At 41.0% G+C, this 15,932-nt stretch overlaps 1 protein-coding gene across 1 annotated transcript; it reads left to right on the top strand.

Moving 5' to 3' along the window:
* Positions 1 to 7,057: 7,057 nt before the first annotated feature.
* Positions 7,058 to 13,668, top strand: slc7a1b (solute carrier family 7 member 1b). Its single transcript, XM_030778001.1, has 11 exons — positions 7,058 to 7,427; positions 7,874 to 8,032; positions 8,190 to 8,355; positions 8,671 to 8,801; positions 9,340 to 9,562; positions 10,613 to 10,749; positions 11,242 to 11,344; positions 11,878 to 12,080; positions 12,250 to 12,401; positions 13,032 to 13,140; positions 13,481 to 13,668. Exons 1-11 carry the CDS (start codon positions 7,058 to 7,060, stop codon positions 13,666 to 13,668), a joined length of 1,941 nt encoding a protein of 646 aa, XP_030633861.1.
* The last annotated feature ends 2,264 nt before the right edge of the window (positions 13,669 to 15,932 follow it).

Raw genomic sequence — 15,932 nt, 5'->3', positions numbered from 1 at the left:
CATGTTGACGTTCATTGTAAAATTTGTATAACTAGGTTCAAATATCTTATATTTTTGATGCTGCGTTTCCAGAATATAAAAACACTGTAAGGGGCATATAACACTATGATAAATGAAAAGAGTTGGCAGAGAATGCGTTTGATTCCCTTATTTTTCAACTGCAGTAAAAAAAAAAAAATGACCTCATCCGGTAATCTTTGGAGGCAGAGTATAATGATATCTTGGGGGTTTTAAAGGATATGATATTGACGCAATTAAAACTGGTGACCTTGACTTGCTCCCCAGTCTCCGGTATGCTCAGAACATCAAGATTAGGAACTGGCAGTTCAATCTCTCTTGCAAGGCACGGTGGTCTACTGGCATTTTCGGTTTCTGCATTAAATTTCCTTCAGTGCTTAAGGAATTTCTATTTTCTGATTTGCTGATCTGATGACTGAAAGCCCCTTCCAAAGCAAACAGTGCCTGAACATTTGTTCTCATTTTTAAAGAGCTAATGGATACCCACGCTGTACTGCTGCTCCCTAGTGGACAGGAAGCCAGTCATTTCTCACGCATCCGACAGCGTGTTTCTGGCATTTGTTATTGTTGGTTTGTATGTCTGAGGCTTTGTGACAGGTTTGTGCATTTTTACTGGCACTGTCAAAAAGTAGTTCAAATTTCTTTCTTTCTTTCTTTCTTTCTTTCTTTCTTTCTTTCCATTGTTTCATCTAAAGTTTTCAGTTCTGAGATATCTGTGCACTTAACTAATACCTTTGTTCTCTATTCACACAACCTTAAGTCAGTGGAAATGTAAATATTTGACGTAAGTAAAACTTACATTGACAAACGCTTACGTAGGACCTTCTCAGTTGCTTTGTTAGCACTTTTATCCGAGATGAGTTTGCACCGAGTTGATAACACCATGGGCAAAGAAAAGAGGGTGTCTGCCTTGGTAAAACACACATTAACTGAATTCAGATCAGGTCTTTTTGATTTGTATTGCACTTTTCAAAATCCACAAATTGCTACAAAGAGGCTTTAACGGATCTCAGGCTCTAGTACTCCAGTGAGCATGCCTGTGCAATGAAGAAAACTCCCTTCAGCCATCAGTGAGGACAAAACCTCTAAAGGAACCCAGCTTAGAGAGGAAGCTCATCCTCTGCCGGTTTAATGTGATTATATAGCAGATCTCCTTCAGCATTTGTAATTCTTGAACCTCAGAGTTTTATAAATCTGAACTACTGAGTTTTAATACTGAGTTCCGGCTACAGATTTTACAGTGTTCTGGCTCCCCTCGGTGGTCATGGCTCACAAAGCGGTTGCATTTAATAAAGCAAACTGACAAGATTGCACAATTTCGTCCCTGCCCGAAAGAAAAAATACCTTATTTACCAAATGTCTTGCTTGATGATTAATTTTTTTTTTTTTTTTGAACACGTGTGTTGGTACAAGGTTGAAACAAAATGTGCCCTCTTTTGGGGCCCCAGCTAGAGTTTTGAGGCACTGAAATAAAATTCATATTTTATGATTAGACTTAGAATTTCAAGTAGGCATGTTATTCCTAAAGAGGAAGCCTAAGAATTTCAAGTAAATAATTTTGAATGATCTAAATATTGTAAAATCCACAACATGCCATGTGTCATTAAAATATATCACATTCCAGTTGTATTTTGTGTGGTGCAGTATAAAATGAACTGTTGTGTGCCAGAGAGAGTAACTGTGCTTACACTAAACTGGCCCTTTTTTCTTTGACAACGTATATGTGTTGACAATTCTTCAGATTTATTTGGCTGCGGAAATAGTCAGAGACATCCACCCATGCAAGCAGCGAGAAAGAACCACTCATTTCCTGAAAGAGAAATGAGAACCGGTTATATTGTATGTTTGTAACACTGTCAGTGATCGTTGAAACCTTTAATTAGAAAGCTCTCATAACTTCAGTGTGCCAGAATTCTTGCTACAAACATACTATCATTGTTCTGTGACTGTGTCGGCATGGTGTTGCAAACTGCCCACCAAAAAGTTTGGTTGTTGGCACACATACGAATTATATCAACCAACCAACGACAATGTATAGGGCGGGGTAATCAGTACACCATTCAAGGTTGTAGTTCCTTGGTTGTAGTAAGAAATGTTAAGTAGCGTGCTGAGGGCGCGGTTGCGTCCACCTTGTTATTTTTAGTTTTAGTAATATTGTTTTTAAAATAAGAACGCTTATCATCAGAACCCAATTTCTGGACCTATCATCGCCACTGCATTAAAATACTAACCAGGTTTGTACTTTAAACATCATTCTTTTGGGTGAATAGCATCGTCCACAATTAATTAAGTATTTCATTCGTTAGTCACAGCATTAACCGTTGTAACTTCGTCATGCTCAGACTAATTCTTTTTAATATCTTTCCCATCGTTGAATGAAAGGGGTAAATGCAGTTGCAGTTGCACATGGTCTCCATCTTAGCTGATGCAATCACACTTTGGGTAGTGTGATGTGAGCCATTAGGCTACTTGACTGTAGCTTGTTTAACTTTTGTTTTTTTATCGTAGACGTACCTACCTATTCATTGCGGTAAATGCACGATTTGTGGGATTTATGGAATGTTCTTTGTGGCTTGGATGGGATGGCGAACTGCACGTGCTTGCATTTCCTTATATAGATAAGTTCAGATGTCGCGAATTTCTGGATGCCAGATGTTACACACAATAGCATGAAAATATATAACTCGGTAATGAAATGGCCAACGAAATTAAGATACAGCATATATTTCGGATCTGGATCTTTACAATACAGTTTTGACTTTGTTTCAATTGAAACACATGTCAGTGAAGGGCCGGCCTGAGCGCTTCCGAAAGGTGTTTTTTTTTTTTTTCTTTTTTTTTAATCTGATCGGTATAGCTATGTGGATTTACTCAAGCGACGCTGTGGTAATGTAGTCGTACTATCCACATTGTAGTGTCGTGGCGCTGATTGCTATTGGTGAGTGAAAAGTGCGGGAAATTCGTCTTTCACGCAGAGACTTTACTTCTGTTTATCTTCTGTTGTTGCACTTTAGTTAATGGTGTGAAACAGTAACAGCAAGTAATAACACTGCTGTCCATGTTGCTACGAAAAATCTGTCACTGATAGCAGCACACGTCGTTTGTTATAACATTTTGTGTCTGTGTTTCAGTGGGTTAATCAAGTACTTGTTTATATTCCAATACTGACACGATGTCTAAAAGATTACAAGGCTGTTATAATAAGCTAGCACTTTTTTCAACGAACAATTTACAAAGTGCTTTTCCAAAATTGGCAATTTTAAGAGGAAAACTAAGATGTAAAATTTGGATAAAAGGAAATAGAAGACATTACATAGAAATTAAAGACAACCCTAGTGGAAATTCCAGTTGAAATCCAGTAGAAACCATTTAAAAACCAGTAGCAATTAACTGGTTTCTATTGGTTTTTATAGGGAAATTGAAACACATTCAAGTGGTTTCATAACTGGTATCTACTGGAATGCCCAGTAGAAAAACCAATAGAAATTTCTACTGGAATGTTTTGGTCTGGTTCCAGTTGAACAGCTGATAGAAACTGCTGGTCTCAAATGGTCTGTATTGGTTGAACTGGTCTCAGATGGTCTGTATTGCTTGAACTGGTCTCAGATGGTCTGTATTGTTTGAACTGGAATTCGCTACATCAGTCTCACTAGAAGTAAATATCCCAAACCCTTATCAGTATAGCACTCGTTTGCCATGATATAGGCCCTATATCTGTAAGATTTGAAAAATGTTAGGTATCTATTTTCACAGTATGTCTTGTGTTTCAGTTTGGCTTCGGTATACTTTTAACCAACTACCTGGTCTATGATCAGTTCATTCAGGTGCCCCCTGTGGTCCTTTGGGTTCTGAATCACATAGAATACGCAGCACTAGGTCTTTAAGCCGCAGATGTGCAGGACAAGGCTTGACAGGTTTACAGAAATTTGTATTGAACTTCTAAAGAAATTTGTTTGCTCTTCTGGACAGAGTGGCGGAAGAAAGGGTCATGTAGTGTTTGGATAACCCGGTAACGTGTCGATCACTGTGACATAGCTTTATTTGGGAAAGGTGATGAAAGGACACAGCTTACCAACGTCTTAACTGGATCCTGTCACATGACACATTGTTTGGTGGACCTGTGTGTGTTTGTATTTGGGGGGGGTGTTTGGGGGTGTGTCATGGTGGGTGGTTTGTTTTGCTGCTGTGCCCTTGAGATTCCTGGCAGGAGCCCGTAAATATAAGTAGTCTAATGTCGTTCTGAAACCAAAATGTCGCTCTGAAACCGAAATCTCAGTCAAAGTAGGCTAAAGCATCAATCTTTATATAGTTTAGCTCTGTATCACAAACCAGATTGTTGTTCATTCTGTGTTGTTCATTTTGTGAAAGAACAGAAAGATTATTCTGTTTATTTTGTGGGTTCCCAAGGTTTGCTTAAACATATCCTAGAATCTTTCCTTTGCCTCTTATTACTGAAATGATGAGTTTCTGTGACAATGCATTACATTTTTTTCTTTCTTTCTTTTTTTTCATCTGAGTTTAGCCAGGTTAAAGATTTTGTCCTCAACAAGGAGTCAAAGTCAGTGTTTGATCTGACTAGACACTTTGAGCCCCCCGAGGAGATGTTGGCGAATAAACTCCGTGTGACCACCTGCCATTCCAAACTTATTTCTGTTCCAGTGGCTGCTCTGCTTCATGATTGGAGGAGAGCAGGGCAGGGCCCTCTCCCAGCCCACACAGAGGCACGAGTTAACATGCGTGCATTGCTGTCAGTGGCCCAACTTCCGTGGGTTTGCATCCACAAGCTGTTCCTGTCCTTTCTCCCTTAGGGCAAAGAATGTTAAATGCTCTGGTATCTTGTGTAACACTGGACTGTACAATACCTCAATGTTTCCATAGCCTACCTACCATTCACTGTTGGTCTGAGACAGTGTGTGGAGCTCTAACGAGTTTGTCCTGTGTTCTCTCGTTTGGCTCAGATGTTTCTGGAGTCATGTTTACCCTTCCACTCTTTATTCGATCTCAGGACTGCTTTTCCTTTACTGTGATTGCATTTTAAAGGTATTTTCATGGGCGGTTCTTCAGTGAATTCCTGCAGTATTCTCCTTGTAAGGCCACATGTTAGGTTTCCACCTGCAGAAACATTAGGCTACCACGTGAAGCCCTGCCAGGAAAATCATAACTTACATAATTGGCAGACATACAGGGATTCCCACTACTTCATTTTCTGGCTCAGAGTAGCGTACTGTTTTGAAAATGTTGTGACCTGATTCTCTACCTAGAGAGTAAAGATTTACATTTCCAAAACATGTTTCAGATGGATTAACTGATTAATTCCATTGATTGGTCATTTACTCAAAACAGGGCTATTTTATTTGTAGTACGTCTAACCCAAGTACTGAGAAAAAGAATATCAGCAATGTATTTTTAAGTTAGTGGCTTGAAGTAAAGCCTGATAGAGGTAAATATAACAGTTTCCTCATGTCACTGCTAAAATGAAATTCAGTTAAATAACTTTATGGTGTAGCTACACATGCCACTTGAACAACTTATAGGCTATCTTACTCCATTTAATTGTTGATTCATGCCCATCCCTGGCTCAGGTTTGCCAGCGCTAATTACCTCCCTCCCTAATTACCTCCCCAGCGACTTTGAAAATTCTCACAGGGTTTTGGTCGTAGTTAAAACATAAACAGGAAGGTGTCCGTACTTCAAATGTCCTTCTCTTCAAACCTGTTGAAGTTTATTTAGCACGTGCGACAACTCTTTCAACTAGTACATACAGTATTGGTCATGTGTATAGCAAGGGTGTGTGTGTGTGTGTGTGTGTGTGTCAGGTGGCAATGACAGGGTGGCGGGCTGAGGTGACAGAGTGAAGAAAGTGCGTGTGGTCATCACAGCTGCTCAGACTCACCAGGCCATGTGACATGACGCGGTTCTATTTGTAGGCTGCTGGTCTGAATGGGTTGTAGCCATTGAGGTATCTGACTTGCGTGAGGTAGTGTCAGACGCACATTGTAAACTCCTCCCTGCTCTTCTATTTATCCTTTGTGTGAAGAAGAACTTCTTTTAGGACTGTACCTGACATACGGACATTTGAAGTTGTTATCCTGCCTTGAATATTGCAGTGGTGGATAGCACTGAGCTGTGATTTTGTGGCAAGTGTTCCAGATTTTTTTTTCCCCTAATACAAGGATTTTTGTGAAGTTCTAAGAATCTCAGTTGGTAAGAACATCATAGAACTATATATCGTATCGTATAACACAGGTATAACTAACGTCTTAGATTTATTTTATCTCTTTTTCGCTCTTGTTTTGTTTACCAGCTTACATTGTGATCTGTAGATGGGACTTTCTTAATTTGACTCAGAACTCTCTGAAGTCCTTTGATCTTCTTAGTCCTTGCCTGAATAGTTGAACATATCTTAAGTAGAGCTTGCATTTGAAATACTACCAATCATTTTTCATGTCAAGGGTCTTCATATACATCATCCAGTGTCTCTTTTTCCGTTTGGTACACTGCCATTCAGAAGTGGTAAGGGACATAGTTGTATGGGGAAATGTCAGCTACTTTGCTTCACCATATTGGGGGATGGTCTGAGAGGGGTGCCTGCTATCCAGGGTTGATAGCCCTCTGGAAATTTGAGTAGGGCATCACGTTTGGATAAGACCCAACAGGACCAGGGTCAAAATACATACGGCCGAAAGCCTAACTGCCATACATGAGTATTTCCCTGCTGAAACTGATCCTCATTATCCACTTTAGCATAGCTGGGAGGACCCGTGCGTTTGCCAACCGCTAAAAAAGGATCCTACTGTAACTGCTCGAACCGATCCGTCTAACTTACCACCAGCCTGTCAGTAAATGATGACTGTTACAGTACTGATGATGGCTGCTCTCCATCATGCCCTGGTTTATGCAGTAGTGCCAGGTTCTCTTAAGTCATAGAGATCCGTATAGCGTTAGCATGTGGCGTAACCCTGCTGTATTTGCTTTGCCGTTTGGTTCGTTCTGACCGTGCTGTGTTGTGTCACGTTTTAGCCGAGAGAAGAAGAAAGCCATGGGTCTTGCTATGCTCAGAGGGTTTGGGAAGCAGCTACTGAGGGTGAAGGTGGTGGACTGTAGCACGGAGGAATCGCGACTCTCCCGATGTCTTAACACCTTCGACCTGATTGCCCTGGGAGTGGGCAGTACGCTGGGAGCTGGAGTCTACGTCTTGGCCGGCGCCGTGGCCCGCGATAACGCCGGGCCGGCCATCGTGCTGTCCTTCCTCATCGCCGCGCTGGCCTCGGTCATGGCCGGGCTGTGTTACGCCGAATTTGGAGCCAGAGTGCCCAAAACGGGCTCTGCGTATTTGTACAGCTACGTGACTGTGGGCGAACTCTGGGCATTCATCACTGGGTGGAATTTAATCCTCTCCTATATTATTGGTAAGACATGTATCAAGACATATTACTGCGAATTACAGGACACAGTTCCAGTTTAAGTGCTTGTTCTAAGATTTTACTGAATCATGCTTAATTATGCTTAGTGTCGCAGTCTATCTATAAATTATGGTAATTGCCACGTTGGATAAAGGATTTTAAACGAGTGCCTAAAGGTTTATAATGCATAGCAACTACAATGTTTACCATAAGATTACAATGCGTAATTTAGATTATGGTGTTTTGTTGTCCTGTTGCTACTGACAAATTAATATTGGGCTTCTATTTAACTTCCTCATTATATCTACAGCGATACGTCTGTCTCTCAAAACCCCACAGTACACTGCCTGTGATCCGAATGAATCAAACACAAATCTTAGCAGCTGAGAAGTGTTAATGCCAGTGTTATTGTAGCGTTAATAAAAATGTGTTTGGTGGTTTCATTTGTTCAGGAACCTCCAGCGTGGCTCGAGCGTGGAGCGCCACGTTTGACGAGCTGATCGGGAAACACATCGAGCAGTTCTGCAAGCTCCACGTGAGCATGAATGCTCCAGGAGTCTTGGCCGAGTACCCGGACATGTTTGCCGTCGTTATCATCCTGACTCTAACCGGTAAGGCAAAAAAAAAGAAATCAAAATCGTCGCGTGGTGACAAAGCACTTCACCATTTTAAAACAATTTGCGACGGTTTCAACTTCGCCGTAAGGATCCTTAATAATATGTGAATGAACAGTCGATGTTGTATTGAGTGTGTACCTTCTGCTTTTAGGTTTACTTGCATTCGGAGTGAAGGAATCAGCCCTGGTCAATAAGGTGTTCACCTGCATTAACGTCCTGGTGCTCATGTTTGTCGTGGTGTCGGGCCTGATCAAAGGATCGCTGAAAAATTGGAATCTCGTCACGGAAGAAATTCTCAACAGCACAGCTAGCTTTAAGTGAGTTTGTATTTCCCAATACAAATATCTCCCGTGCCTTGTATTTTTTTTTTCCATTTATTTCCCCTCAGTAATTGGTTTTTTGTTGTGCTGTGAATACTAAAGCATACAGAATGCGTAGAACCGATCACTTTTTAGCAGAACAGATGATGCACTTTTTCTGTGTAAACACTAACCACCTTATGTGAACCATCATTGTTTGTGGGTTGGAAAATCTGTGCTGTGCTTTGTGTCCACAAAAAGCAGATTACTTTTTTTTCCCCCATGTATCGTAACCTGTCTTTTTTTTTTGTTGTTATGTTTTTTAATCTTCAGTGGGACAGAGACTTTATCTAGTGACAGCCTGGGCGTGGGGGGTTTCATGCCCTTTGGATTCACAGGGGTCTTGTCTGGAGCTGCAACCTGCTTCTATGCCTTTGTTGGATTTGACTGCATTGCTACCACAGGTGAGTGACAGACTCTATTTGGTATTGTTTGCTGTATACATTGTGTACATCAGTGTTTGCTCTTACACAGAAAGACTGTGACCTATTTCTGTGTTATGACCAATGTCACTGTAAAGTCACGTTGATCCATAAACACTGGTTTCGATTTTATGAGTTGCCAAAATGTTGAGTGCTGCAGAAGATGCCTGGAACATCGTTCACTAACATACTTTGGAATTGGAAATGAAGTGGATTTAGTACTTTTTTAGTTTCATTTTGAACTTTGGCCTGAATAGATGTTTGGTAAAAATTTTTGTGTAACATTGTGTAACATCTCATGCCCCCACCCCACACACACACTGATGGGGGGGGGGGGGGGGGGGGGGGGGGTGCGACAGCCTATTAAAACCCTGCTTCAAATTACATTTATTCCAACTGCAAAGGAAACCAGTTGTTCTGTCTGTCTTCAGCTAGTAAAGGTATATAACAGCTGTCCTGTTATAACCCAAAATGTTCCACCACTAACCCGAGCGTCATTGTGCTGTTTCTCTACGCTTAGGGGAGGAGGTGAAAAACCCCCAGAGGGCCATCCCCATTGGCATCGTGGCCTCTCTGCTCATCTGTTTTGTGGCTTATTTTGGAGTGTCGGCCGCCCTCACCATGATGATGCCGTACTACATGCTGGATAAGAACAGTCCTCTTCCCGTGGCGTTTAAGTACGTGGGCTGGGACGGGGCCACGTACGCGGTGGCTGTGGGCTCTCTCTGCGCCCTGTCCACCAGGTAAGTCATCCACCCTCTGCTACCACTCACCACTGCCTGTGCAAGAGACCTGCTAAATCTATCCATAATTATAAATGTATGATTTCATGTTCATATGACATATGGAGAAAAGACTCAAGGCTTTTTCGGTTACCTCTATGCTGCCCTTTGTTGATATTTCCCTAATTTGCCTAACTACGGTACTACTGGAATGAGGCTCTCCTGGCATGAAGCCTTACCTCTCAGTAATATTCCTGTTCTGAGGTGTACATAAAATACTGAAATTGCTGTGTTGGGGCTTTGCTTTCATGCATGGTCTGCATCCATCTGTTTTTCCCTTTACTAGTTTACTAGGTTCCATGTTCCCAATGCCCAGAATCATCTGGGCTATGGCTGAGGATGGCCTTCTCTTCAAGTTTCTGGCCAGGATCAGTGAGAAAAGTAAAACCCCTGTAACAGCCACACTAACATCCGGGGTTGCGGCAGGTGAGCACGGGGATTTAATACGGCTAACGGAGTGGATTTCCTTTACAGATTTCAAAAAAGGATGCCGCAGACGCGTTTAATCTGCATCGTGTCAACACAAAGCGTTACGCTCCAACTACCCCCAACCCCCCCCCGGCCCCAAAACCTAACCCCGTTACAAGCAGAAAAACCCAGCAAGCACGTTGACCTTCTCTTAGTTTAAAATTTGAGTGGGAGCTGTGCCATAACATTCAGAGAATTACAACACTGTCCCAGTGGTCAAGCAGAACCACAGCGAATGATGGAACACATATAATAAATAAAAGGAAAAAGAACTATGTTTTTTTTTTTTTTTCTTCTTCTTCTTCTTCTTCTTCTTTGTCTTCTGTCAGTGCACATCTTTTTTGCACTGTATGAAATTCTCTGAATTTGGCACGTTTTCATAGCTAAGCAACATTAGTATTATTTTTATTTTTTTTAGATGATCAATCTCTTCTTCTTCTTGCTCCTCCTCTCTCTCTCTCGCCCCCCCCCCGTTTCTTCTGTCTCTTGCTTCTGTTCCTGCCCCATCCTTGGCCTTTCCTTTCTTGTCCGCCCCACGCCTAGTCTCCTGGGCTCCATGTTCCCCCTGCCACGTATTATCTTTGCCATGGCTCAAGACGGGCTTCTCTTCTCCTTTCTGGCTCGTGTCAGTGAAAGGAAGACGCCCATCATTGCCACCATGATGGCAGGGCTCCTGTCCGGTAAGCTCGGCTAGGTTTGGCAGATGGCCAACAGTACAACAATGTTTTAACCTCGTGGTAGCCTCGATGAAGGCAAGAACACACATTCTGATCAAAACTGCACCAGTTCTGTGTGTGATGTGGGTTTGGTAATCAGCGTACCGAGGAACAGGGAGGAAGTTGCGCCACAGAGTTTGTGTGTGTGTGTGTGTGTGTCTGCGTGTGTGTGTGTGTGTGAGAAAAGTTACGGAAGTACACAGTCACTATGAAACACTGTTTTGGGGGCTGTTTTTTGTTAATGATTGCAGCATGTAAACAACTTGAAAATACACTTTTCTCATGTCTTGTGTTTTTGAAAATGCATACAGTACGTATTCCATTCTGTAAAATGAACAATGCATCCACACTTCTGTTTATAAAGATGGGTTATAAATTGCTCTCAGTTGTTGTTTTAACTCATTGTTAAAAGGACTGAATCATTCTTCTAATACAAGTTTCTCTCTCTCTCTCCAGCGGTCATGGCCTTCCTCTTTGACCTGAAGGATCTGGTTGATCTTATGTCCATTGGCACACTGTTGGCATACACTTTAGTGGCTGCCTGTGTCTTAGTTCTAAGGTTTGTTCTATACCTCTTAGAGGAAGTTTCCCTCTGCACAAAAACCAGACAGTTCCCTAAAAGACAAACTACGGTTATTTAAGCCATACGACTCAATTCACTTTTATTTGTACAGTGCTTTTTTTAGAATGGACATTGTCGTAAAGCGGCTTTACATACCAGGCCTAAGACTCTCAGAGAGAAAACCTAAGGCAGCAATGGAAAGTAAATAGCCAGCATTTTGTTAGCCTACATTCTCAACGCAGGTCCGTTCTTTAAGCTGGACTTTTCCAGCGCCACAGGACGGCGTAGTGTTACAGCACTGATGTACTAGATTTGACACTGAGATCTGCTGTAAAAATGATGCTAGCTGAAATCCTTTGAGCGTACGTGTCAGACTGTAAAAGGTATCGTAATGTATTTTTCTGTATTACACGGATCACGATACATTTTGAGTCGTTGCGGCCCAGTTTACACTGCCGTTTAATTGCCTGACCGATGATTGTCTGTTTCTCTCTGTTATTGGAGTAACTAAGATGCTCTTTGCTTTGCAGGTACCAGCCTGAGCAGCCCAGTGTGATTGTGACGTATCAGATCGCTAACTCTCAGGAGGACGAAGAGGCTGATTCCATTAATGAAAGCAGTGCAGACATCCTGCCTGAGGAGAGCTGTACCATCAGAAATCTGCTTTGCCCTAAGATCACTGAACCCTCACGCCTCTCTGGCTCCATAGTCAACATCTGCACCTGCGTGTTAGGTGAGCTATGAAGACACCAATGCACAACACACAGAAAGAGAAACTCACATGCAACGTGTCGTCTGACGAAGAGACGCACACCAGAATAACTGTATAAACATCCTTTGAGTTAAATGCTTTTCTTTCTCTCTGTTTCTGTCTCTCTCTCTCTCTCTCTCTCTCTCTCCAGGTGTCTGTGTTTGTGTGTTTTGTGTGGTGGCAGTTCAGGGCGGCTTTGAAATCTGGTCCCTGGCAGTTCTCAGCATGCTGATTGTTGTCTCTCTCTGTATCACACTGTTGATCTCAAGACAGCCACAGAGCAAAGCCAAGCTCTCCTTTAAGGTGAGTGAATGTTGACCTTGCACAGTCTATCACATAAAGTTTCATATAATGTGATAGTGTCTTTTGCAAGTTAAGGGGTAGGCAATCAGAACAATACTTACTATACTGGTCCAAGGATCTTTTTAGTTTTAGGGAGATATAAAGATGTATTCACTCCACTTAATCCTTTCTTTTTATAGAAACCCAACTGTTATGGCAAAACATTTAGCAGGCAGTGTCTACACTTCACAGAACTCCACAGCACAGTGTGAAATCCCCAACAAGCTTTGTTTCGACACAGCCATACGGAAATATTTCTGCATTTTCCTAGTGTAATGAGTAAATTCCTAAGGTCATTTTGCAGTTTGTGTCATTGTGAGTAAAAAGGTTAGAGTTGTCAAAGATTTTTTATATCGGTATTGCTTAAAAGGAACTCAAGTATTTGATAGCATTCACAAGTCATGTGGTTTGTTCATAATATTAATAATTTCCTATGTCACACAAAAACCGAGAGTGGCGTTCCAATGTAAACCTCTATGCAAATCATGCACTGTAGTCATGTATGTAGTTATTAAGTAATAACATGGTTTGTCAGGACATCTGTACAGGGATTTGAGTGACAGCTGCTGATGTGGATCTGTTTTGGTTTAGGTTCCTCTGTTGCCGTATCTCCCAGTCCTCAGCATGTTCATTAACCTCTACCTTATGATGCAGCTAGACAAAGGCACATGGATGCGTTTTTCCATCTGGATGGTTATAGGTAAGTCTCTGAAGTTTAACGAAACAATGCGCTTTTTTTTTTCCTACTTGAGTTTTGAATGGGCGATATTTTAAGAGAGCGAGGGGGAAAGAAACAAAGTCATTTCACGCACTTCCTTAGCTATTATGTGTGTGAGTCACCCGTAAAGTAGCTAATATTATGCAGATATGAGGGCTGAAGGCACAGTCTGCAGCAGAACTTTGTCATAACTTTGCATTGACATCAGTCCTAAACCTAAAGGTAGAGCTGTGATTTCAGAGTGATTCATAACTTTCTATTTTTATTGAGGTTAACTGCTGGTCTAATGCATTTGGTCCTTTTTTTTCCCCTTGTGGTCCAGGCTTTATCATCTATTTTAGCTACGGGATCAGAAATAGTGCAGAGGCAGCCTTGGCCAGGAACAACATGGAAAGCAGCAGTAACACGTACAGGCCCGCCTCCATGATGAATGGTCAGCCAATCCCAGAGAAGGCAGCATTTCTATCCAATGGCATTGCCTTCGCAGGCGAGGAAGACAATGACCCTTAACGGGACTTGTACGTCTCAAAATCTGATCGATAGACTTGTCTCCAAAATGTTTGGAAATGTTTTTAATAAGAAGAGAACGCTTTTTTTTTTTTTTTTAGGTTTTGGTTGGCCAAAATCCACAGTGAGTGAATGATGTAATAAGGGAGTGGCAGGTTAACATCTGTCTGGATGCCTTTGCTAGAATGTCAATAACCACGTAACTGGTCCTCTCTGCTTCCTAAAAACCTCAACGAACACCCCCATATTGAACAAAATATCACTGTCATGCTGCTCAGTGTTCTTTTAGCAGATTTTTTTTTTACAGTTTAAAGTGCATGAAAATACGTGCTACATTTTGAAGTGGAATCGCTAATGGTACATCACTGAGTGGTATTTGTTTTTATGTACTGTGTACAGTGTGTTACTATTCAGCGTCATGAGTCAGATATGGGTTGGTGTGGGGTTTACGTATGACTACTTTATTTAGGTGCTGGTATAAAACAAAATCAGCGTTGCAGATAAGTGGGAAGAAGACACATAGAATGTTCTAGAACTCTCTCAGGGATATCTGCTGCACTAGAGTAACTGTGTCTCTTGTCAGTGCGGTAACAATAACGTGTGCCCCCGTTCACCCCCTCTCCCCTCAGTAGAGCTGAGCGGAGCTCAAATCACATTTTCATTTGCGTTATTGGTTATTGTTAAAGTGTCGTTACAAACAGTTTTCCAAAAAAAAATGACTTAAGGATGCCATTTGGAATATTAACTGTACAAGTTTACTGGACACGAGGATGACGACGGAGTCACGGTTCTGCGTGCATTATGAGACTGCGTTTAAAAACTCGAATCACTACAAAAAATGTATTCCGTTACATTTGCCTGATGTCTGTGCATTACCATGAAACAAAATCAAATTTCAAAATGAATAGTCTGCAGAAACATACTTTTTTTAAAAGGAAAATTATTTATTGTTTGTTATCAGTAATATCCTTTTAAGTTATGTAAAGGTTTAGAACCTTTGGATAGTATGGATGCAGAAAAGAAAACAAAACAAAGGCAACTATGTAATTATATATATATATATATATATATAATGTAAATACCGTTTTTTGCTTATCTTGCTAAAAATCATCATGGGCTTTTTTAATGAATCGCGTTTGTGTGTATGCTGCACTCAAATTCTGTTTCAGAGTTTTGTTTTATTTACTTTTTGTTTTGTTTTTGTTATAAGTGGATGCAAAATTCCTTCGCACATCGAAAGCCATAAATATGATTGGCGTGTAACATATTGAAATATTGGTTACTTTGTTAACTGTTGAGATCCTGGTGTTGCTTATGAAATATTTTGGATTTTGGACCTGGCTTTCCAGGCTTACCTGAGAATGCGTAGCCTTCGGTAGCTGTCACTTTCTATCCATGTGCAACATATCAACACGTTCACATCAACAAGGTCAGTTTTGTTTTTTTGTGCTTGTTTTCTCTCATCTGTGCCTTAACTGAACTTATCACGGCAATGTTCATAAAAAAATGAGGATACAGTCTAAAATTATAATCATCAGAGGAGATGATGATGTCATCTCAGTCAAAACTATGTTACTGTGTCTTTGCGCATTTGTGTGCTGGTGCATGAGCGCGTGAATAGAAACTACCTTTGCTTTAAAGCAAAAAAGAAATGAGAAACGCAGTGCTGTGATCTTTATAGATGTGTCAGTTACTGCACTGGAATGTACCAAAGCATCAAATAAATTGTTTTTGCATTGGATGAGTTTTTAGGAAAGGTGAAAGGTTTGGGGTTTTTTTAATGTTTGTTTGTATTTCCTATCTATTTATTTCACTGTCCATTTGACCTTTCTAAATGTATTGGGTGCGCAGTGTAATGTACTTTTGCTATTAATGTATGTACGGCGTAAAACAGAAACTGTAAATAAAGTGTTACGATGAAATCTTTTTCTCCTTTTCGCTGTATGCCGATCACTCAATTATTGAACATCCGAGCTATCCTAAAACCTAACACAACTGAGATCTTGTGCACTACTTGCTGTTAATACGTAGTTATTTTCCCCTAATGAAAGGCTGTGCGGAACAATATTAGTCATTAGTCATATTACCGCAAGCTGTACCACGTGGAGATCAAGTGAATTTTGCAACACCTAATTCAAAGTAGTATGTAATAATATACTCTTTATAATATCAAGGCCAAGATTATCTGCATAAGAGAAACGAAGTAAGTCAGAAAAATGTGTTTTATGGAGTTTTACAGCTTTTAACGCTTCTCGATTCTGAAGTGC

Source organism: Chanos chanos, chromosome 6, assembly GCF_902362185.1.
Source record: "Chanos chanos chromosome 6, fChaCha1.1, whole genome shotgun sequence".
Classification (NCBI taxonomy): Eukaryota; Metazoa; Chordata; class Actinopteri; order Gonorynchiformes; family Chanidae; genus Chanos; species Chanos chanos.
Note: the sequence above shows the minus strand (reverse complement) of the source record. Positions and strands in the feature narration are given on the sequence as shown.